Here is a 24,275-nt window from a genome sequence, read left to right on the forward strand (position 1 = left end):
ACCGCCCACTAGTGGGCATTCCAGCTTTCATGGTGGGCGGTAGCGGAGCAACCAAAGTATAAATAAAAAGATAGATTTAACTATAGTAAGTTGTTTTATAAAGATTTATTCTGAAAAAAAAAAGATTTATTCTGCCAAACTTAGCGAAAATCCAATATAAAGTACTTGGTAAGTAATTATTATTATATGCTTTAACTTGCTGTAACTCTGCTTTATAAATTTTATAAAGTAAAGTTACTTCCCTACTTTATAACTTACCATTACTGTGGAACCAGTGGGTGGTTAGAAAATTTTACTACTAACAGAGATACAAAAGTGGGTGGGTGGTAGGTATAAAAAGGTTGACTACCCCTGGTCTAATGCATGATGCAGGGGTGTCTCTTTCATGTATGTGGGCTTCTCATACTTCTATCTTTTTTCTTTCTTTCTTTTTCTTAAGTGATAGCTGGGAGACAGACTCCTGCCTGCACACTTACTGGGATCCACCTGGCAAGTTCACTAGGGAGTGATGCTCTGTCCACCTGCAGGCAAGCAACCAAGCTATTTCAGCACCTGAAGTGAGGCCATGGAGCCATCCTCAGCACCCAGGGCCAACTTGCTCAAACCATACAGCCATGGCTGTGGGAGGGGAAGAAAGAAAGGGGAGGAGTGGAGAAGCAGACAGTCACTTCTCCTATGTGCCCTGACCAGGAATCATACCCTGGACTTCCACACACTGGGCCAACGCTCTACTGCTGAGCCAACCAGCCAGGGCCACATGTGTCTTAAATTCAGTTATTTTCTCTTGTTAAACTGTCTCATGTGTATATTGGATCAGTGAGAGAGTTCCTTCCTCTCCCACATCTTATTAGTTAAGGGGTAGATAATCTAATTCATGAAGATTTTGTGAATATTATTGGGCAGATAAAATATATTATGCTTACTTTGTTAAAGATGGCGCTGCCCACATGGAAGCCCACCTCCCAGGTGATAATATTAAGTTGCCTTTCTTGCTTGGGATGGGCGTGATTATGTTAATATGTGTTGCGGGTGGGCTTTCAAGCCAAAAGGTTTTAAAAGGAAGAGAGATCACATTGTTCCAGGGGAAGAGTGATTACGTTCTAGGAGGAGCCCATGCTAGAGGAGAGCAGAGAAAGGCCACGTGGAGGAGAGGAGAAGTAGCCAAGATGGCGGGGTGCTGAAGGAAACCAGTTTGTATAGTTTGTGCAGAGAGAAGGAGATGGGAAACAGAGGTGAATAAGGCTAGTGAGGTAGATACCTTTGATCCTAGGAAACTCGGATAAGTCAGTGGCTTTGTGAGCACTGAATGAATGGGTTTTGGAGCCCAGTGTGTGTTTTTACTTTCCCGCTGGGTGCAAGCTTGGATTAAAGATAATGGCCCACCAGTTTTTGGCTCCGTTGTTTCATTACCGTCTGTCCGAATCTAATGCGAACCTGCACTGGCCAGGCGGCTGAGATGGTGGCCATGGCTACTGGCTTTACAAATATTAATCCTTACTAATTGTTCATTAAAATTAGCTGTTAATATGTATTCTATTTCTCATCTTCCTCCTTCTACTGAAGAACAATTGCCAAATTATCTCAGCACATATTAAAAGCTAATTGGCCCTGACCAGTTTGCTCAGTTGGTTAGAGCAGTGTCTGACTCAGGAGTCACCAAGGTTGCAAGTTCAACCCCCCTAGGCACGGACAGAAGACGGAAGCGACCAGTGAATGCACAACTAAGTGGAACAACAAATGAATGCTTCTCTCTCTCTTTCTCCCCCCCTTCTTCACTCTAAAATCAGTCAATTAAAAAAAAAGCTGAGGCAAATATACAGTGAGTGAAAATGCTTTGTCTTTGGGTGATGGGCACAATGCAATCAGCAGTTCAAATGCTATAGAGATGTTCATTGGAAATCTATGTACTCATTGATCAAGGTCACCCATTAAATTCAACTTCAAAATAAAAACATTTTTAAAAAGCTAACTGAATTAAAACTATTTTTCATTTATTTCCTTTGTACTTTATAGGTTAAATTAGAGAACACGCTCAATGAAAGGAAAAGGCTCAGGTTACACTTAAACTGCTGACTTTGGAAGGTCAAGAGTGGTGTGGGGGATGGGGGCGACACCCTCTGGAGGGCGTCTAAGCTTTTCTTATTCCTTCTTTCTCATGAGTTTTCTCCTTAAGTATTAAAGGTCTTGAGACTTGCAACCAGGGGAAAGAGAGACAGCGGCGGCTGTACGGCTAGCCCCTGAACCTGACTTCAGTGAGCACCCCCCAGGCTTACTTCTCTTCTATAGCGTCTCTAGGAAGCCAAAGCAGCCCCACCACGGCTCTCTCCTGTTGCTTCTTCTATCTTAAGGTCATCCTTGTTTCATTGCCCCCAGCTTTAATATACGGACTGTCAAAAAAGAAACCAAAACAAAGTGGTAGAGCCCAGAACTAACAGCATGACAACTGTTTGCGGGTTGAGCCTCTGGCTCCTTAAAGCATCGCGGATTATTTGTCAACCAGGCCTAAGCAGGGAGCAGGAGTCAGGGCTGGGGGAAGCCCAGCTCCGCCCCGCGCCCCCCTGGCCAATAGCGGCGCGCCAACGCGGTCGGAGGCTGCCATTGGACAAAGCCTCCTTTGGCGCTGGGCCGGGTCTTGAGGAGGAGGGTGGGGTCGCGGTGGGGGTGGCCAGCTGCAGGCGCGCCCCCGCCGTGCCCTTGAAGTCGGTGTTCTGTGCCTGGTGACTATGGCTGTGCTGGCGGCCCTTTTGCGCAGCGGCGCCCGCGGGCGCAGCCCCCTGCTTCGGAGGCAGATGAAGGTGAGAGGGGCTGGAACGCAGGACTGGGTTGCCATTTCCCCGCCTTGGCCGGGTGCTGCCTACGGCCCCGAGGCGGACCGAGTCGGAACTGGGCCTCTCCCTGGTACCCACGTCCAGAAAGCTCTGCAAGGCCGGCCACGCGCACAGCCTGGGGACTAGTAGATGCGCGTTTGTTCCCAGGATTTCCTCTGTATCTGTAGTAATCGTTTACTGTTGTGTTGAAGGGGATACATTTTACAGGGGGAAAGATGGGACTCTGGCCTTGCCTGACGGTCCCAAGGCCCATTAAACCATTTCTGAACTTAAAAAAAAAAAAGCCTGTGTCATTATCAAGAGAGCATTGGGTTTACCAGATGTTAGGCAGTATGTGATAATAAAAAGATGTATCTCCTCTGGGTAATTTACAGCTTATCAGGGAAAATAAATGGCTACTTATAAAACACAAAGTAAATTATACGGTTTTCCCTTGGTGGGGGAAGGGGGTGGAGGCGTTGGTTCCAGGACCTCTGTTGCTCAAGTCCCGTATATAAAATAACATAGCATTTCCATATAACTGCAATCCTCCCCGTGTACTTGTCATCTCTAGAGTACAGTACTTATAATACCTAACACAATGTAAATGTTATGTAAACAGTTGTATCACTGCCTGACCAGATGAAGGTGAGAGGGGCTGGAACGCAGGACTGGGTTGCCATTTCCCCGCCTTGGCCGGGTGCTGCCTACGCCCCGAGGCGGACCGAGTCGGAACTGGGCCCCTCCCTGGTACCCACGTCCAGAAAGCCCTGCAAGGCCGGCCACGCGCACAGCCTGGGGACTAGTAGATGCGCGTTGCACAGTAAATAGGCCGGCCATGCGCACAGCCTGGGGACTAGGAGATGCGCGTTGCACAGTGAATGGAGCGTTGGACTGGGACGCGGAGGGCCCAGGTTCGAAACTCTGGGCTTGCCCAGTCAGAGCACATATGGCAAGCAATCAATGAACAACTATAATGAAGCAACTATGAGTTGATATTTCTCGTTACCCCCACTTCTCCCTCTTTAAAATCAACAAATAAAATCTTTAACCCAACCGGTGGTGGTACACAGTGGATAGACCATTGACCTGGGACACTGAGGTCCCAGCTTTGAAACCCCAAGGGTCGCTGTCTTGAGCACAGGCTCACCAGTGTGAGTGCAGGGTCACCAGCCTGAGTGTGGGATCATAGACATGATCCCATGGTCACTGGCTTGAGTCCAAAGGTTGCTAGCTTTAGCCCATGGTCACTGGCTTGGCTGGAGCCCCCGCCCCCCGCCCCGTCAAGGTACCGTATTTCCCCATGTATAAGACACTCCATGTCTAAGATGCACCTTAATTTGGGGGCCCGAAATTTGAAAAATAATGTGTTACATAAAGTTATTGAACTCAAGTTTTATTCATCATAAGATTCATACAACTCATCACTGTCAAAACTCCCATCCATTAGCTTGTCCTCATCTGTGTCTGATGACAAATCCTGTCTTATATTGTCTCGTCCTTATGGCGTTTGAAATGCCACAGCCACTGTATAAGACGTGCCCAGTTTTTAGACCCCAAATTTTTTGGAAAAAGGTGTGTCTTATACATGGGGAAATACGGTACATATGAGAAGCGATCAATGAACAACTAAAGTGAGGCAACTATGAATTGATGCTTCTCAACACCTTTCCCTTCCTGTCTGTCCGTCTGGGTCACTTAAAAAAAAGATTGTCCTGTGCAGAGAAAACTTAACTTGATGTGCTTATTCTGCTCATTTATTACACACGATGTTTATTGTCCTGACCCTCCTATATTTTTGTCATTCATGCCTGAGGTATTTAATAATTATCGGGCCTAGATAGTGCCAAGTGGCAGGGCTGTCGCAGTGAATGAGAGCCGTGCTGTCAGGAAGCTTGCATTATGTTGAGAAAGAAAGTTGACACAGTGTGAGAAGGGCTTTGAAGAAAGTAAACGTGTTGAAATAAGGGAGGCCGGCCTAAGAGTAGCTAGGGAGAACCACCCAGGGGATGTGTCCTTTGAACTGAGACCTGAAGAATGAACATGAACCAGCCATAAAGGGTTAGGGAAAGACTCTTAGCAGCAGAGGCACGCTCACTGTAGAGACCCTGAGGTGGGACAGGGTGCAGAACAAGGAGCAGGTCTGTGTGGCTGGCACAGAGCAAGAGGGAAAGTGTAGGAGGAAAGTAAGGAGCCAGACCATGCAAGTTCTTAAGGGAGAAGGGGAACAGTTTGGATATTACTCCAAGGGCAGTGGAAAGCCATGAAGGGATTTCATTTGGGAGTAATGTGATCCAATTTGCATTTTTAAAACTGGATAGACTGGAAAAGGAAGTCAAGGGAAGAAGGAAATGAGCTAGAAGGCTGTTACAGGAGCAGGAGGGTTGGCCGGCACTCGTTGGCAGCAGTGCAGGCGGAGCAAAGGGGAAGAATTTAGGTGTGTTTTGGACACAGTATTGACAATGTCTGTGAGAGTATTTAGGTTTTAAAGAAAGATGTAGGGGGAGGTCTTAGGTTTTGGCGTGAGCACCTGAGTAAATTGTGCTGTGGTGTCCTGAGGTGGGAAGTACTGGGAAGAAACTAATTTCCTAGGGCGGAAATTCAGAGATCAAGGCAGGACATAGGAGTTTGGAACTCGTCAGGACATAAATGCTGTTTAAAGCCATGGGATTAGATGTGATTAAGGAGACAGTGTGAAGTTAGAAAATTAACAGGCCTAGGCCTGACCTGTGGTGGCGCAGTGGGATAAAGCATCGACCTGAAACACTGAGGTTGCCGGTTCAAAACCCTGGGCTTGCCTGGTCAAGGCACATATGGGAGTTGATGCTTCCTGCTCCTCCCCCCTACTCTCTCTCTCTCTCTCTCTCTCTCTCTCTAAAAGAAAAAAGAAAATTAACGGGCCTAGTACAAAGCCCTGGGACATTCCAGGACTAGGAGGTGGGGAGGGGGAGGATGAGACAGCAAAGGCAACAGAAAAATAACCAGCAAGGGCTGAGGGGAAATAAGGTGAAAGTTCATTGGGACCTGGCCAGGTTCTCAGTTGGTTAGAGCAGTGGTCCCCAACCCCTGGGCCGTGGACCAGTACGATCCGTGGGCCATTTGGTACCAGTCTGCACGATGTTTTATTTTTAAAAAATGACCAGGTTCCCTCTGTTACATCCACAGGGGTCCCCAAACTTTTTACACAGGGGGCCAGTTCACTGTCCCTCAGACTGTTGGAGGGCTGGACTATAAAAAAACTATGAACAAATCCCTATGCACACTGCACATATCTTATTTTAAAGTAAAAAAACAAAATGGGAACAAATACAATATTTAAAATAAAGAACAAGTAAATTTAAATCAACAAACTGACCAGTATTTCAATGGGAACTATGGGCCTGCTTTTGGCTAATGAGATGGTCAATGTGCTCTTCTCACTGACCACCAATGAAAGAGGTGCCCCTTCCGGAAGTGCAGCGGGGGGCCGGATAAATGGCCTCAAGGGGCTGCATGCGGCCCACAGGCCATAGTTTGGGGATCCCTGGTCTAAGACTCACTCTTGACGCTTGTCTCGGTCACGTGGCTTTAACATTTCTCCTCTATAGCATTATAATGCTGCTTGAGTACAGAGACCGTATTTTACAGATCTCAAATTCACCATAATGCCTCTGCAAGGTAAGTGAGCTCAACATGTTTATCGAGCAAGTGAAGGATATGAATAGTATTATGTGTGATAGTCATGTCTCCCTCATGAAGACTGTAAAGGCATCTTTTCAGAATAGGGACTCCATTGAATATTATGTGTTTGATGAAATCAGAACTACATTAGGTTATTTATTATACTATAGTTGTTTATTTGACCTTTCTACATAAAAGAGATTTTTCTATCATATTAACATTGGATAAAAGATGATCTTAAGTTAAATTCTGTTCCTCCACCACCTACCAAAACATTCTCTCTTTAAGCTACCATTTCATATATCTATTCTCACGTAAATACTTTATAAAAATCAATTTTGGGGTGATATTTTCTGGATATTCTTTTCTTGTTTAAAAACTTTTATTTTCATTTTTTCCCCATCGATTTTGAGTGGGTGGGAGGGAGGGAGAGAGAGAGAGAGAGAGAAGGGAAAGAGAATGAGAGAAAAGAAGCATCAACTCCTTGTTCCACTTAGTTATGCCATTTAGTTGTGCATTCACTGGTTGCTTCTCATATGTGCCCTGACCAGGGGTGGAACCTGCAACCTCGGTGTGCCAAGACAATGCTTTATCTACTGAGTGACCTGGCTAGTGCTGGTTATCTCTTCTTATGACCACTGCTTGTCAAATATATTTGCTTTTTGTCTGTGCTTTAGTTTATTATTTGCACTGAGTCAGGACAAAGCTTGTTTAACCTTTGAAAAGCTAAGTTTTCAGGTCAGTTTAAAGTTTTAAAATATTTATAGACTTGTTTTATTACTTTGTGAGATATGTTTGGACATACTGTCAACAAAATTAGGTTCTAAATATAAGTTGTCATGTTTTAATAGTTATGCTTTCTGACCTTAGAGGGAAAAATATTTTCTTCGTTTTTTGTCCTGTAGATCGTCCCATTTCAGATTAATTAGGTCTCTGAACTATGAACTGTACTTTAGAATTTGTTTGCATTGGCATTTGTTCCTAAGAACAGTATGGGAAAAGCTGATATGTAGGGCCAAGATATTTACTCTTTTCTTTATTTATTTTTTCTAAATTTTTATTTATTGATTTCAGTGAGAGAGAACGGAGAGAGAAAGAGAGAGAGAGAGGCAGGAACATTCTTGTATGTGCCCTGACCAGGAATCGAACTGGCCACCTCTGAGCTTTGGATAGTGCTCTAACCAACTGAGCTATCTTGCCAGGGCTCTTTTCTTTCTTAAAAAAGAATTTATCTTGTAATACAGACCATATTTATGTGAGGTGTGCATGCCTCACATAGTCCAGAGATAGGCCCTGGCCGGTTGGCTCAGTGGTAGAGCGTCGGCCTGGCGTGCAGGAGTCCCGGGTTCGATTCCCGGCCAGGGCACACAGGAGAAGCGCCCATCTGCTTCTCCACCCCTCCCTCTCTCCTTCCTCTCTGTCTCTCTCTTCCCCTCCGGCAGCCAAGGCTCCATTGGAGCAAAGTTGCCCGGGCGCTGAGGATGGCTCCATGGCCTCTGCCTCAGGCACTAGAATGGCTCTGGTCACAACAGAGCATCGCCCCCTGGTGGGCATCCCAGGTGGATCCCAGTCAGGCACATGTGGGAGTCTGTCTGACTGCCTCCCCGTTTCCAACTTCAAAACAATACAAAAAAAAACAAACAACAAAAAAAACATAGTCCAGAGATATTTGTTAGGAGTGAGTGGGGAGAAATAGCAAGCTTTACTTATATATCTTTTGTGTGTGTCTGTGTGTGTGTGTGTGTGTGTGACAGAGACAGGGACAGACAGACAGGAAGGGAGAAAGATGAGAAGCATCAATTATTCATTGCTGCACCTTACTTGTTCATTGATTGCTTTCTCATATGTGCCTTGACCTGGGGGCCTCAGCAGACCTAGTGACCCCTTGCTCAAGCCACATTCTTCACTTTCTTTTTTCTTTTTCTTTTTCTTTTTCTTTTTTTTTTTGCATTTTTCTGAAGCTGGAAACAGGGAGAGACAGTCAGACAGACTCCCACATGCGCCCGACCGGGATCCACCCGGCACGCCCACCATTGCCCATCCTGGGCGTCGCCATGTTGCGACCAGAGCCACTCTAGCGCTTGAGGCAGAGGCCACAGAGCCATCCCCAGCGCCCGGGCCATCTTTGCTCCAATGGAGCCTTGGCTGTGGGAGGGGAAGAGAGAGACAGAGAGGAAGGCGTGGCGGAGGGGTGGAGGAGCAAATGGGCGCTTCTCCTGTGTGCCCTGGCCGGGAATTGAACCCGGGTCCTCCGCACGCTAGGCCCACGCTCTACCGCTGAGCCAACCGGCCAGGGCTCAAGCCACATTCTTATAAACCTTTCCCACACTCTATAAACAGTTCTGTGCTCTTAAACACTTTCTATACTCTTAAACCTATGTAACTTTAACAACATATAATATTCTATATGTGACCTTGGGCTCAAGCTGGTGAACCTTGCTCTAACCAGATAAGCCCACACCCAAGCTCGGGATTTCAAACCTGGGTCCTCTCCGTCCCAGTCCAATGAATGCTCTATGCACTGTGCAACCGCCTGGTCAGGCTTAAATATCTTTTTAAGCAATGAGGATATTTTTTTGTAGTACTTTAAAATAACTTAATTTAGAACTTAAAGATTTAACTTAAAGCTATACAGTGGTCCCTCATCTATCGCGAGAGTTAGGTTCCAGAACCCGCTGTGATAGGCGAAAATCTGAGTAGCGACCTTATATTTATTTTATTATTTATATATATTCTAAGGCTTTAAAAACCTTCCCGACACTCTTTTTTTAAATATTTTTATTTATTCATTTTAGAGAGAGGAGAGACAGAAGGGGGTAGGAGCAGAAAACATCAACCCCCATATGTACCTTGACCAGGCAAGCCCAAGGTTATGAACCAGCGACCTCAGCATTCCAGGTCGACACTTTACCCACTGCGCCACCACAGGTCAGGCAACCCTCCCCACACTCTTATAAACCTTTTCCTACACTCTATAAACAGTTCTGTGCTCTTAAACACTTTCTATACTCTTAAACCTATGTAACTTTAACAACATATAATATTCTATATGGGCACTTACCAGTGAATATACTATTATAACTTGAATGATGATGATGATGATGATGAATTAGCTGTGCAGTACTGATGAAGGTACCTCTGGTTGGTTGCCTCCCATCCATCAGCCAATAGTATGCCATGAACGATCTCATGTGGGCAAATTAGCTCAAGCGGAAGTCACTGTAGCTGTTGTTTCCAAATGTGTGAGTTTTTGTCTACTAATCTGCTGTATGCTACATATTTTATTTAGATTTAATATTCTTTTAATATGTTTTAATTAATATGTTTTATATTTTTATATTGTTTTCAATTTTTTTAGGCTACAAAATGCTTATTTTACCACAAAAATAATTAAAATAATAAATATATAAAAATACACGTATACCGCAAAATCCTGCAATATAGTGAAAAACCCGCAATACAAAATTACATATTTACAATTTAAAAATTCGTGATGCAGGGAGGCCGTGAAAAGTGAACTATGATATAGTGAGGGATGACTGTATTAGCAATTTTAAGATAAACATATATTTCCAATGAACAATTAATCGTAGGGGTATATTACAAAGTAGTTTTGTTTGTTTTTTTCAGTGTAACACTGATACAGCTAGTGCTCAACTTATAACCACGATTGGTTCTGACAGACCGGTCGTAACATGATTTGGTCGTAAGTTGAGTAGGCTATATGTACAGTACTGTGAAATTATGTTATAAAAATCTTTTTTTTTTCTTTTTTTCCATTTTTCTGAAACTGGAAACAGGGAGAGACAGACTCCCGCATGCGCCCTACCGGGATCCACCCGGCATGCCCACCATGGGGCGACGCTCTGCCACCAAGGGGCGATGCTCTGCCCATCCTGGGCATTGCCATGTTGCGACCAGAGCCACTCTAGCGCCTGAGGCAGAGGCCACAGAGCCATCCCCAGCACCCGGTCCATCTTTGCTCCAATGGAGCCTTGGCTGCGGGAGGGGAAGAGAGAGACAGAGAGGAAGGCGCGGCGGAGGGGTGGAGAAGCAAATGGGCGCTTCTCCTGTGTGCCCTGGCTGGGAATCGAACCCGGGTCCTCCGCACGCTAGGCCTATAAAAATCTTCCATTCTTTTTGTTTGTTTGTTTGTTTGTTTGTTTTGTTTTTTTTGGGGGGGGGAGGGTTGCATTGAGTCCTTAATTCTTTTTATTTATTTATTTATTTATTTATTTATTTATTTATTTTAGAGAGGAGAGAGAGACAGAGAGGGAGAGAGAGAGGAGAGAGAGACACAGAGAGAAGGTGGGGAGGAGCTGGAAGCATCAACTCCCATATGTGCCTTGACCAGGCAAGCCCAGGGTTTCGAACCGGCGACCTCAGCATTTCCAGGTCGATGCTTTATCCACTGCGCCACCACAGGTCAGGCCCTATAAAAATCTTTAAGTCATATTTTATCATAATTTTCTTTCATTATTGTTATGTATCATTATTTTCTTTGTTCATTTTATGCCATTTGTATCATCTCTACATCATTTTGTTTCTTATTTTTACATTCATCAGGTTTAAGTAAAACACTGCATTACCAGTACAACTGGTTTAATATTTGCAAAGACAATTTCCTCTTGGTAGACATCTTGGGAGGGGTTTGATGAAAAATATCCAAGACACAAAACACAAATTGCTGTACCGAGTCTGGGATAACAGTTGAAATGGTGCACATGGAGATGGTAGTGCTGCCGGAAGCTGGTCCGCACTGTTGTACACCCTGCTGGGGGAGCAGTTGTGGCTAGCGATTGTGGTCGTAAAGTCGAATGGTCGTAAGTTGCATGGGTCATAAGTCGATCAATATTTGTATATGCTAAATATAAATTTTGGCCTGACCTGTGGTGACAAAGTGGATGAAGCATTGACCTGGAATGCTGAGGTTACCTGTTCAAAGCCCCAGTCAAGGCACATGCGATAACAACTATGAGTTGATGTTTCCTCCTCTTCCCCCCTGCCTTTATCTCTCTCTCTAAAAAAAAATCAATAAAAGAAAATTTGGAAATAAAAATATAAAGCATAGAAATCACTATAATCTTATCACTGAGAAGTATAAAGTGACATACATACATGAATATTTCTATATTATAACATTATAAATATTTATATTACAGGAAGTAAGATATGTGGAACGAAGTTATGTATCAAAACCCACTTTGAATGTAAGTGTAAATTTAAATTGAAAATTTAAAGGAAATGTGTTTAATAAAAAATGTATATTTTTATGATTCTTTTTTTATTTGAGAGGGTCAGCTTGGATTGATGCAATGGTTAGAAATAGCAAATTACTGAAATATTCCCAACTTACCATAAAAAATTTTAATCTAGTGCCCTGCATGATTTTTGCTTCTTTTTTTTGTCTGCTGTAAAACCACCTTCTCTGGGAGTTGGCCAGTATTCTTCCCTTCCGAGATCTGCATTTCACTGTATGTGACATATTGCAGGGGCAACTTGAAAGATACTGGAAGAAAGGGACTGGACCAGGGTGGGTGTTAGACAGGAAGGACCATCACCTGCTAGCACTTTTTGAGGGAGTCTTCTCTTTGTTTTAAGAGAGTCCCAAAATGACTTAGTAATAGTCTTCTACCAAAATCTGAGGGAACAGTTCTCTTATTGATGAACTTAAAATGAGAATGTGGAAGGCAAGAGTAAGGAGTGAATTGTTACAATAGAGTTTTATAGTATTTAAGACAATTTTTGTCTGTTTTTTTCTTAATTTCATATTAATATTATCTTATTGATCATTTAGGAAATTATGGCTTTAGCTTTGTTGCAGGTATGGGTGTGGTATGGCCTTACGTAGCCTAGCATACAGGTATTGATTCCTAGCCCAGAGTTCCCGTCAGTAAGGAAGCCCTTTGGTTAGGGTTGCTTATTATGCAGTTAACAAGCATAACGTTAACATTTCTTAAATTTTGACTGAGTGATAGAAAGAATTGAAATTTAAGGTTCTGGTTTCAAACCTCATGTGGAGAACTGAGAAAGGTCAATGCCTGTATTAGAGTAGGTTTGTCTTAGATTTTCTATTAAATCTTAGGTCTTAAATCATGAGGTACCAGCGTTAAATGTATAGTTTTACTGCTGTTCAAATATTGAGATTATTTTAATCTTTGATGAGTAATTAGTTATTCATAAACGGTCTGTTTCTTAGATAATATCCACGAATTATGTTTTTTTTAATAAAAGATGATTTGGGTAAAATGTTTAAGTATAATTTTTATTATCCTCTCTCTTAACAGGAAGTGGTTATAGCAAGTGCTGTAAGAACACCTATCGGATCGTTTCTCGGCAGCCTGTCCTCCCTGCCTGCCACGAAGCTGGGTTCCATTGCCATCCAGGGGGCCATCGAAAAGGCGGGTCAGTAGTTGCTTTTGCTTTTTGTATTAAGGGGCAGTGATTCAATGGAACAAATATTGATTTTGCATTTACTATATGGTATATGTAACATTAGAAATGCCAACATTTCTGAATTCCCTTGTAAAAAGGTCCTTAACTATAGAGTTAGGAATGAAACTCAAAAACTGACAATAAAAAGAAACCATTCCTGCTTTCTATATCATGTCATGTACCTTACTAGGTAATCACTAATTATTAAATTGAATGAAATATAGAAACACCTTATTGATTTTTTTTAAAAGGGATACCAAAAGAAGAGGTGAAAGAAGCATACATGGGTAACGTTCTACAAGGAGGTGAAGGACAAGCCCCTACAAGGCAAGCAGTACTCGGTGCAGGTACTAGACATACGTTTTTGCTTTTAGACTTAAGTGTTTGACATGACACAGTGGAGGCCATTTTAGCTTAAATAAAATGTTAAATGCATAATGTAATTTAACATTTATAGACTTGTGTTGGCAGAAGTGGTTCCTTGTCTGTCATGGGGGTTAGGTTCCAGAATCCCTTCCAATAGGTGAAAATTCTTGAAGTAGCAACCTTATATTTATTTTATTATTTATATATATTTTAAGGCTTTATAAACCCTCCCCACTCTTTTATAAACCTTTTCCACACTGTCATTAACTTTTCCCACAGTCATTAATTAACCTTTCCCATGCTCTTTTAAATGCTTCCAGTGCTCTTAAACACTTTCTAAATACAGATAATAAATATATAAAAATACCTATATGCCACAAAATTCTGCAATACAGCAAAAAATTCGAGCTACAAAATTAGATGTATACAATTTAAAAATCTGTGATATGGTGAAACCGCAAAAAGTGAACCATGATACAGCACAGGAAGACTATATTGCAGATTATAGTTTAATAGACTTTACTGATTTTAATTCTATACTTTTGTTTGAAGAGTACCTTTGTTTATCAAAATATGACCTTTATATATTGATTTAGGCTTACCGATTTCTACTCCATGTACCACTATAAACAAAGTTTGTGCCTCAGGAATGAAAGCCGTCATGATGGCCTCTCAGAATCTTATGTGTGGACATCAGGTGAGAAGCACCTTCTTTTCTATTTTATAATTAAAATAATATACAGTGCTAAAAGACACCAGAAATCTAAGCACATTCATGTTTTAGAAGTGCTAAGGACAGTTGTAATGTTGCTTCAGATACTCAGGAATGTCTGGATGTGCTAATCCCCAGCCTTCCCTTTTTTTTTTTTTGGCAAGAGAGAGAAACAGGAAGGGAGAGAGATGAGAAGCATCAGATCGTAGTTGCGACACCTTAGTTGTTCATTGATTGCTTTCTCATATGTGCCTTGACTGGGGGGCTCCTGCCAAGTCAGTGACCCTTGCTCAAGCCAGCAACATTGGGATCATGCTGATAATCCCACGTTCAAGCTGGCGACCTTGGGGTTTCGAACCTGGAACCTTAGTGTCCCAGGTCATGCTCTATTCACTGTGCCACTACTAGTCACATGGTGGTTGATTCTTGATTGTGCCCTGACCAAGAATCAAACCTGCTACCTTGGCTTATTGGTACTAGACTATAACCAACTAAGCTAGTCGGCCAGGGCTTTTAGGATTTATTTTTTATGGCTGAGTAATATTCCGTTGTATTTATGTATCACAGCTTTTATATCCATCTGTTGATGGGCATTTCGGTTGTTTCTGTATATTGGCTATTATAAATAATGCTGCAATAAACATAGGAGTGCATATGTTCTTTCAAATTAGTGTTTTCAGTTTCTTCAGATATATTCCCAGAAGTGGAATCACTGAGTCATAGGCAGTTCCATTTTTTGTCATTCCCATGAACAGTGCACAGGATTCCTTTTTCTCCACATCCTTACCAATAGTTGTGATTGTGGATTTATTGATTATAGCCATTCTAACTATCATCAGAATTACTAGGTCTGAGGTGGTATCTCATTGTGCTTTTAATTTGCATTTCTCTGACGATCAGTGACATTGAGCATCTTCTTATATGTCTATTGGCCATCTCTATGTCCTCTATTCAGGTTTGTTCCCCATTTTTAAAAAATTTTTATTTTTTAAAAGATTTTGTTTACTGATTTTAGAGAGAGGAGAGAGAAAAGTGAGGATAGTGGGGGAGGAGCCGGAAGCATCAACTCGTTGTTGCTTCTCATATGTGCCTTGACTGGGCTTGCCAAGACATACAAGCTTTGAACCAGCAACCTCAGCATTCCAGGTACCCACAGTACCACCACAGGTCAGGCTCCCTATTTTTAAATTGGATTACTTGGTTTTTCTTGGTGTTGAGTTGTATTGGTTCTTTATAAACTTTAGATATTAGTTCCTTATCACATGTATCATTGGGAAGTATCTTCTTCCACTCAGTGGGTTTTTTCATTTTGTTAATGGTTTCCTTTGCTGTGCAAAAATTTTTGGTTTGATATACTCACCTTTGTTTTTCTTTTGTCTTCCTAGCATTTTTTCATAACAGAAAAAATAATGCTAAGAGAAATGTTTGAGATTTTACTGCCCATATTTTCTTCTAGGAGTTTTATGATTTCAAGTCTTACACATAAGTCTTTAATCCACTTTTTTGTTCTTCTATATCGTTTAAGAAGGTGGTCTAATTTCATGTTTTTACATCTATTTGTCCAATTTTCCCAACACCATTTATTGAATACACCATGTTTACCCAATTGTCTGCTCTCGTCTCTTTTGTCAAATATTAATTGATCATATATGCGTGAGTTTATTTCTGGGCTCTCAAATCTGTTCCATTCATTTTTTGGTCTGTTTTTATTCCAGTATCATGCTGTTTTGATTTGTCTAGCCTTGTAGTATAGTTTGATATCAGGTAGCATGATATTTCTAAATTTGTTCTTCTTTCACAAGATTGCTGTTGCTGTTTGGGGTCTTTTATGGTTTCATATCAATTTTTGGATTATTTGTTCTAGTTCTGTGAAGTATGCCGTTGGTATTTTGATAGGAATTTAGTTAAATCAATAGATTGTTTTGGATAATATAGACATATTACTGATGTTAATTCTTCCTATCCATGAGCATGGTGTAAGCTTTCACTTACTTGTATCTTTTTCAATTTCTTTCTTCATTGTCATACAATTTTACAAGTAATTTTATCCCTAGGTATTCTATATATTATTATCTTTAAATTTATTGATTTTAGAGAGAGAGGAAAGAGAGAGAGAGGTTGAGAGAGAGAAACACTGATTTGTTGTTTCACTCATTTATGCATTCATTGGCTAATTCTTATATGCACCCTGACCAGGGATTGAACCTGCAAACTTGGCATCTTGGGACAATGCTCTAACCAACTGAGCTACCCAGCCAGGACCTAGGTATTTTATTTTATTTTTTTATGCAATTGTAAATGGAATTGTTTTCTTAGTTTCCCTTTCTGATAGTTCATTACTGGTGTATAAAAATACACCTGATTTCTGGATATTTATTTGTATCCTTTACTTCACTGAATTCATTTATCAGTTCTGGTAGTGTTTTTGGTGGAATCTTTAGGGTTCCACCATATATATATATTTTTGCAAATAATTACAGTTTTACTTCTTCCTTTCCAATTTGGATGCTTTACATTTCTTCTTGTCTGATTACTGTGGCCAGGACTTCCAGTACTATGTTGAATAAGAATGGTGAAAGTGGATATCCCTTTTTCCTGATCTTAAGGTAAATGCTTTTAGTTTTTCCCCATTGAGTATGATGTTGGCTATGGGTCTGTAATAGATGGCCTTTATTATGTTGAGGTATGTTCCCTCTAGTCCCACTTTGCTGAGAGTTTTTATCATAAGTGAGTGCTGGATTTCTCAAAAGCTTTTTCTAACATTGTGTATATAAGATGTGTTAGAATTGTGTACCTGAAACCTATACAATTTTCTTAACCAGTGTCACCTCAATAAATTCAATGAAAAAGTAAAAGAACTAAAGCCTTTTCTGCATCTATTGATATGATCATGTGAGTTTTATCCTTCATTTTGTTAATGTGGTGTTATCATGTTAAATGTTTTACAGATGTTGTTCCAACCTTGCATCCCAGGATAAATCCCACTAGGTCATGGTGTTTGATCTTTTTAATGTATTGCTGGATTTGGTTTGCTAATATTTTGCTGAGAATTTTTGCATCTATATTCATGAGGGATACTGGCCTATAATTTTCTTTGTAATGTCTTGATCAGGTTTTGGAATTAGGATAATGCTGGCCTCTTAAAATAAGCTTGGGAGTCTTCCTTCTCTTGAATTCTTCGGAATAGTTTGAGAAGGTTAGCTATTAGTTCTTTGAATGTTTTGTAAAATTTACCTGTGTAGCCATCAGGTCTGGGCTTTTGCTGGATTTTTTTATACTGCTTCACTTACATTAGTTTTAACCAGTCTGTTCAGATTTTCTGTTTCTTCTTGTATAAGATTTTATTTAATGACTTTACTGAGGGGAGTACTCTAGGGGTATCAGTGCATAGTTGATTTACCTCAGTTGTTCATTGACTGCTTGTCATATGTGTCTTGACTAGGCAAACCCAGGGTTTTAAACCTGTAAGCTGAGCATTTCAGGTTGATGGGTTATCCACTGCACCACCACAAGTCAGGCAGCTCTGGTCTTTATTATTTCCTTTCTTTCTACTCACTTTGGACTTTGTTGTTCTTTTTCTCATTCCTTTAGTTGTAAGGTTAGGGTGTTTGAGATTTGATTTGTTTCTTTTTTTAAAAATTATTTATTTATTTATTCACTTGAGAGAGGACAGAGAAGGAGAAAGAGAGAGAGAGAGAGAAGGGAGACACAAGGGGGGAGGAGCTGGAAGCATCAACTCCCAAATGTGCCTTGACCAGGCAAGCCCAGGGTTTTGAACCGGCAACCTCAGTGTTCCAGGTCGAGGCTTTATCCACTGTGCCACCACAGGTCAGGCTGGTTTGTTTCTTGAAGTAGATCTTTAATGCCAAGAATTTTCCTCTTATGACTGCTTTTGCTATGTATCATAGATTTTGGGTTGATGTGTTCTTATTTTCATTTGTCTCAAGGTATCTATTTTTAAAGACTTCTTTTTTTTTTTAGATTTTATTTGTTGATTTTTAGAGAGAGGGGAGAGAGAGAGAGAGAGAGAGAGAGAGTGAGAAAGGGGGCAGGGGAAACAGGAAGTATTTACTCATAGTAGATGTTTCCTGTATATGCCTTGACCAGGCAAACCCATGGATTTGAACCGGCAACCTCAGCGTTATCTACTGTGCCACCACAGGTCAGGCTCAAGGTATCTTTTGATTTCTTCCTTGACCTCATTGTTACTCATTCATTATTTAATAACATGTTATTTAGCCTCCATTTGTTTTGGGTCTGCTTTTCATTTTTAAAAATTTTAATTGATTTCTAGTTTCATACTATTGTGGTCAGCGAATATGCTTGATATGATCACAATCTTAAATTTATTGAGACTTGTTTTGTGCCTAACATGTGGACTATCTTAGAAAATATTCTATGTGCACTTGAAAAGAATGTTTATTTTGCTGCCATAAGGTAAAATTCTCTGACAATATCAATTAAGTTCATCTGGTGTAATGTGTCATTTAAGGCTGCTTTTCCTTTTGAATTTTGTTTTGAAGACATATCTATTGATGTCAGTAGGGTGTTAAAATCCCCTACTATGACTGTATTGCTACTGGTGTCTCCATTTATATCCATCAAGATGTGCTTTACAGCCTGACCTGTGGTGGCGCAGTGGATGAAGCGTCGACCTGGAATGCTGAGGTTGCCGGTTCGAAACCCTGGGCTTGCCTGGTCAAGGCACATATGGGAGTTGATGCTTCCTGCTCCTCCCTCCCCTTCTCTCTCTTTCTCTCTCTCTCTCTCTCACTCTCCTCTCTAAAAATTAATAAAAGTAAAAAAAATTAAAAAAAAAAAGAAAAAAAGATGTGCTTTACATATTTAGGCATTCTTCTCTTGGGTGCATAACTGTTTACAAGTGTTATAGCCTCTTGTTAGATTGATCACTTTATCATTGTAGTGTCCTTCTTTGTCCTTATTATAGCCTTTGCTTTAAAGTCTGTTTTGTCTCATATAAGTATAGCTGCCTCAGCTTCTTTTATAAAAAATTTCCATATGCATGAAATACCTTTTTCCATCCCTTTACTCTCCATCTATGTGTGTATGTTTTGTTTTGAAATGAGTGTCTTGAAGACAGCATATATGTGCGTCTTATTTTCTTAGCCATTCAGCTACCCAGTGTTGTTCTTTTTTTTCTTGTGGGAGAGACAGAGAGAGTCAGAGAGAGGGACAGATAGGGACAGACAGACAGGAAGGGAGAGAGATGAGAAACATCAATTCTTTGTTGCGATTTCTTACTTGTTCATTGATTGATTTTTCATATGTGCCTTGACAGGGGTGGGAGGCTACAGCAGGCCGAGTGACCCCTTGCTCTAGCCAGCGACCTTGGGTTCAAGCTGGTGAGCCTTGCTCAAACCAGATGAGCTCGCACTCAAGGTGGCGACCTTGGGGTCTCGAACCTGGGTCATCCACATCCCAGTCCAACGCTCTATTTACTGCGCCACCACCTGGTCAGGCTACCCAGTGTTTTTTGATTGAAGCATTTAAGCCATTTACATTTAAAGTGATTATTGAGCCTTGGCCAGATAGCTCTGTTGGTTCGAGTGTTGTCCAGATATGTAGAGGTTGCCAGTTTGATTCCTGGTCAGGGCACATACAGAAACAGATTGATGTTTCTGTCTCTTTCTCTCTTTCTCTCTCTCTCTAAAATTAATAAATACATTTAAAAAAATGATTAGTAATAAATATGTAGTTTTTGCCATTTTATTCTTTATTACTTTTTTTTTCTTCTTTTTAAAGAAGTCCCTTTAACATTTCTTGTAATACTGGTTGGTAGTAATGAACTTTAGCTTTTTGTTTTTTCCTGGGAAGATCTTTATTTCTCCTTCATTTTTAAATGCTAGTCTTACTGGGTAGAATAGTCTTGGTTGTGGGACCTTCTTTTTCATTATTTTGAATATTACCTGCCAATCCCTTCGTGCCTGAAATGTTTCTGTTAAGAAATTAGCTGACTGCCTTATGGGAGCTCCCCAGTAGATTACCGTCTTTCTCTTGGTGTTTTAAGATTCTCTCTTGTCTGTAACCTTTGGTGTTTTAATTACGATGTATTTGGTATGAACTTCTTTGGGTCCGTCTTGTTTGGGACTCTTTATGCTTCCTGGACTTGTCTTTTTCCTTCACTAGGTAAGGGAAGTTTTCAGCCATTATTTCTTCACATAGGTTCTTAATCCCTTGTTCTCTATCTCCTCATTCTTGTATTTCTTATGATGTTAATGTTCTAATGCCTTATGTTGTCTCAAAGGTCCCTTACATTATACTCATTTTTTTTTTTTTGTAAGGGAGAGGCGGGGAGGAAGAAAGACAGACTCCTGCATGCACCCTGACCAGGATCCACCTGGCAAGCCCTCTACCAGGCGATGCTGTGCCCATTTGGGGCTGCTCAGCAACTGAGCTATTTTAGCCTCTGAGGGTGGCTATGGAGCCATCCTCAGTGCCTGGGGCTAACTTGCTCAAACCATTTGAGCCATGGCTACAGGAAGGGCAGAGAGGGAGAGAGAGAAAGGGGATAGGAAGGGGTGGAGAAGTAGATGGTTGCTTCTCCTGTGTGCCCTGACCAAGAATTGAACCTGTGACTTCCACATGCCAGGACAAGGCTCTACCACTGAGCCAACTAGCCAGAGCCAATCCTCATTTTTTTTAAATTCATTTTTTATTGCTCTGATTGGGTGTTTCCTGCTACTTTGTCTTCCAAATCTATGACTTGTTCTTCTGCTTCATCTAATTTAATGTTGATACCTTCTAGAGTACTTTTTATTACAGATACTGTATTCCTCATTTTAAAAAATATTTTTAAAATTGATTTTAGAGAGAGAGAGACATTGGTTTGTTGTTCACCTAGTCATACATTCATTGGTTGCCCAGGGTAAGTGGCTGCAAAAGAGATTTGTGCCCTAGCCCTTTTTTTTAATGAAGCTTTTTTAAAAATTTATTTATAAAATTAAGTTTAATAGAGTAACATTGATCAATAAGAGTACATAGATAAACATTTCTATAGCATTTGAACTGTTGATTATGTTGTGTACCCATCAGTCAGAGTCAAATCATTTTCTGTTACCTTATATTTGTTTCTCTTTACTCCCTTCCCCCCACTCCCTTCCCCACACCTGCTTTTCTGGTAACCAGTTAACTTTTATCTATGTCTGTGAGTCTGTTTTATATGCCACCTATGTGTGAAATCTTAGCTTTTTTAATTTACTTAATTCACTCTGTATCATGTTCTCAAGGTCCATCCATGTTGTTGTAAATGGTAATATGTCATCATTTCTTATGGCTGAGTAGTATTCCATTGTATATATGTACCACATCTTCTTTATCCAATCTTTCCTTGGTCCTTTAAGAGGGCGCCTATGTTTCTAGTTGACTCCCGTCTGCCTGGCAGAGAGAGTCCCTACTAATTTTCACAGCCAGATTTTATGTGGGTTCCTCTTCCCAACTCTGCTGGGTTGCCTAACCTGGGATTGAGACCCCATGCTCTTCAGTGGGGACCTTTGCAGCCAAGATATCACTGGGGATTCTCAGCTGCTGCACGTTGGAGTATGGTCAACCCTTTTGGTATCTGCCTTTCTTACCAGTCTCACTGTGGCTTCTTCTGTAAATTCTTGGTTGTAAGACCTTTCTAGTCAGCTCGTCTTCAGTAAGTTATTCAAGTTGATTATTTAGTATTTTAGTTGTAATTACAGTTTGGTTCTGAAAGGAGGTGAGTATAACTTCCACTCATTCTGCTGCTATCTTGAATCCCCTCTGAATGACTCTTAATTTTAATTATCATTACACATTTTAGACTATTTCCTTTCATCCAGGTGTAAGAGTACTTCTTATATTTATTGTATAAAAAATGTTTAGTAAAGTTCATGTAAATTACTGGTTTGTTGTAGCTGTGTGGATGGTATAGTGGGTTTGAAACTATCTAAATTGACATGTTTTCTGTGTGTTTGTTGCTGATCAGGATGTGATGGTGGCCGGTGGGATGGAGAGCATGTCTAATGTTCCCTACGTAATGAACAGAGGAGCAACACCATATGGTGGGGTAAAGCTTGAAGATTTGATCGTAAAAGATGGGCTAACTGACGTCTACAATAAAATTCATATGGTACTTCTTGCTTTTTACTAGTGAAATGTCATCTAATATATAATACCGCTTGCTTTTTAAAATTATATGTATTTTCAAAATTGAACTGAAGGATAGACTCTATAAATGTTGATTTTAGTTATTAATGTTAAGAAAATATTTTTCTATGCTCGTTGCATAAGCTTGGCTCAATTGTTTAATAAATTGCCACACACTAGAATAGGGCATTTTCTGCCTACTAATAATATATTCTATAACTAATTATTTGCCATTGAAATAGCAACTCTGAGCTAATTCAAGTATTTGAAGGTGAGACATGAGTGAAAAATTGCCTAGTCTAGACGAGTATATTTTAAGGAACTAAATTCAACTACTAGCTGTTTTATGTTATGCGAAGATAATAGATATGTTATACAAAGTTAGTGTGTTTTTTTTTATTTCCAACTTTTATCAGGGCAACTGTGCTGAGAATACTGCAAAAAAGCTGAGTATTTCCCGAGATGAACAGGACACGTATGCTATTAACTCCTACACCAGAAGTAAAGCAGCATGGGAAGCTGGAAGGTTCGGAAATGAAGTTATTCCTGTCACAATTACAATAAAAGGTAGAAGGATTATGTTCCAAAATAGATTTTAATTTTTAACTGACTTTACATGTTGCTAAATTTTTGTTTAAATTTTAAATTAATATAATTTTATCTTTTCCATTTCAACTAAGGATACTTGACCCTTCTGCTTAAATAAGGAGAATGTTGCCAGTTTGGGAATAATATAGTTCAACCCACTTTAATACAAGATTTAATTAAAGTCCACTAAACATATTATTTTAGTTTGAAAAATAGATTTATTAGAACTCTAATATAAGCAACAGGCAACACATTAGCTTAAGTGAAAAAGAGGATTTATTAGAAGGCTTTTGGGGTTACCTCCTAGAACTGAAGGTGGTAATGGCAGCAAAAAGTCAGCTCTGAGAATTGTAGGTGTTGGAACTGGGATTTGGTACTATTAGGACATGCTCTCTCGGCCTCTCAGTACTGCATGCTTTTGTGCTTCATTTGCTCAGGCTTCTTACATTTCTGCCTTTATTCACATTTCTAAGGCTCAAAGGGACCAACTCCAGCAGAACTAATACACAGTAGAGGCTCACAACCTGGTGTAGGTGACATTACCGTTCTAGGAATGGTTACTATGCCCAGAATGATGGAACACTAGAGCTTATCTAGCCTAGTTTAGACACATACCTCTGTGGTCAAGAGAATTCAAAGGCGGTGGAGAGAGAAGGGAATGGGATGTGGCTGAATAGATTTAAATTATGTTAAACTACTTAATAGTCTCTAAGACACTAGCAGATTAAAGAAGGTGGATTCTACAAAATTTGCCTCTGATGGTTTAAGGTATGTGGGCACACAAAGGGAGGCCCGACTACCAAGCATCTTGTGCAGGTTTCTTACTCAATGACTAATTGTTGTCTTAACTGGCGATTACTTAACTAAAAAGATTTGTGTTTTTAGGTAAATCAGATGTGGTGGTGAAAGAAGATGAAGAATATAAACGTGTTGATTTTAGCAAAGTTCCAAAGCTGAAGACAGTTTTCCAGAAAGAAAATGGTTAGTATTAAGAAACGAAGCATGAGAAAAAAAATGGAGTTTTAATACTTTATTTAGTCTTGGAGTAAGGATTTTTCTTTTAAGACTTTATTTATTCATTTTAGAGAGAGGAGAGAGAGAGAGAGAGAGAGAGAGAAGTGGGGAAGAGCAGGACGCCTCAACTCATAGTTTTTTCCAATACAGACCTTGACTAGGCAAGCCCAGGGTTTCAAACCGGCAACTTCAGTGTTCCAGGTCAGTACTTCCACTGCGCTACCACAGGTCAGGCGGAGTAAGGATTTGTAAAAAGTAATCCTGGAAAACATCTAGGTACTGTTTAACATTTTCAATACATCAGTCTCAAGTAAAATTAACAAAACAAGTATTTATCCAAAGTATATTTAAAACTGCTTAACAGTTAATACCTTTAAGATATATAAACCATAGGAAAGAGATTATAGAATGACTTTAGAATTGTTTTTCATATATGGTTTATGAAAGTTTATTGTGCCTGACCTGTGGTGGCGCAGGGAATAAAGCGTCGACCTGAAACACTGTGGTCGCCGATTCAAAACCCTGGGTTTGCCTGGTCAAGGCACATATAAGAGTTGATGCTT

At 40.4% G+C, this 24,275-nt stretch overlaps 1 protein-coding gene across 1 annotated transcript in view; it reads left to right on the forward strand.

Moving 5' to 3' along the window:
- Positions 1 to 2,635: 2,635 nt before the first annotated feature.
- The window catches only part of ACAT1 (acetyl-CoA acetyltransferase 1), a 30,699-nt gene continuing 9,059 nt past the window's right edge, over positions 2,636 to 24,275 (forward strand). Inside the window, exons 1-8 of the mRNA XM_066371603.1 lie at positions 2,636 to 2,795; positions 11,630 to 11,677; positions 12,755 to 12,872; positions 13,154 to 13,249; positions 13,865 to 13,965; positions 21,950 to 22,093; positions 22,527 to 22,677; positions 23,584 to 23,679. Of these exons, the coding sequence (XP_066227700.1) occupies positions 2,724 to 2,795; positions 11,630 to 11,677; positions 12,755 to 12,872; positions 13,154 to 13,249; positions 13,865 to 13,965; positions 21,950 to 22,093; positions 22,527 to 22,677; positions 23,584 to 23,679 (826 nt within the window). The 5' untranslated portion in view covers positions 2,636 to 2,723. The remainder of the gene's footprint in view (positions 2,796 to 11,629; positions 11,678 to 12,754; positions 12,873 to 13,153; positions 13,250 to 13,864; positions 13,966 to 21,949; positions 22,094 to 22,526; positions 22,678 to 23,583; positions 23,680 to 24,275) is intronic.

Source organism: Saccopteryx leptura, chromosome 1, assembly GCF_036850995.1.
Source record: "Saccopteryx leptura isolate mSacLep1 chromosome 1, mSacLep1_pri_phased_curated, whole genome shotgun sequence".
NCBI classification, from domain to species: domain Eukaryota; kingdom Metazoa; phylum Chordata; class Mammalia; order Chiroptera; family Emballonuridae; genus Saccopteryx; species Saccopteryx leptura.